The 646-nt window shown below is 58.4% G+C and overlaps 1 protein-coding gene across 1 annotated transcript in view; it reads right to left on the minus strand.

The window, feature by feature from the left end:
- Positions 1 to 646, minus strand: part of CSK (c-src tyrosine kinase) — a gene marked incomplete at its 3' end in the record, with an annotated part of 2,340 nt that overhangs the window by 426 nt on the left and 1,268 nt on the right. Inside the window, exons 5-6 of the mRNA XM_010016032.1 lie at positions 420 to 493; positions 113 to 308 (exon numbers count right to left, since the gene is read on the minus strand). Of these exons, the coding sequence (XP_010014334.1) occupies positions 113 to 308; positions 420 to 493 (270 nt within the window). The remainder of the gene's footprint in view (positions 1 to 112; positions 309 to 419; positions 494 to 646) is intronic.

The raw sequence follows: 646 nt of genomic DNA on the forward strand, positions 1-646 counted from the left end.
CACTGCCAGGGATGGGGCAGCCACAGCTTTTCTGGGCACCCTGTGCCAGCGCCTCAGCACCCTCCCAGGGAAGAGCTTCTTCCTTGTATCAATCCACTCCCCACTCACCCACCTTTTCTCTAAGTGCTTCTGGTGCTGTCCACTTCACAGGCAGCTTCCCCGTGTCCTGCGTGGAGGAGGCTTCCTTGGTCAGCCCAAAATCGCTGACCTTCGCGATGTTGTCCTCCGAGACCAGCACGTTCCTTGCCGCCAGGTCCCGGTGGACAAAGTTGTTGGCTTCCAGGTACTCCATGGCTTCACAGACATCTCTGGTTGGGGTGGGGAAGAGAAAGGGGTTAGTGAGGAGGCCCCAAAACGCTGCTGGGTGCGGGTCAGGGTGGTGGGCATGGTCAACCCTTGGTGCTTTGGCCCGTACTTACAAGGAGAACTTCAGCAGGCAGTCTGCACCGAGGACTGACCGCCCGCGCGACCGCAGGTAGTCTACTAGGCTGCCCTGGAGGGATGGAGAACATAGGATCATGGAATGGTTTGGGCTGGAAAGGACTTAAGATCATCCAGTTCCAGCACTCCGCCACGGGCAGGGGTACCTCACACTAGAGCATGTCACTAAAGCCCTTGTGTCCAACCTGGCCTTGAACACTGCCAG

The sequence above is a fragment of the Nestor notabilis genome, unplaced genomic scaffold (assembly GCF_000696875.1).
Source record: "Nestor notabilis isolate BGI_N333 unplaced genomic scaffold, ASM69687v1 scaffold19706, whole genome shotgun sequence".
Lineage (NCBI taxonomy): Eukaryota > Metazoa > Chordata > Aves > Psittaciformes > Psittacidae > Nestor > Nestor notabilis.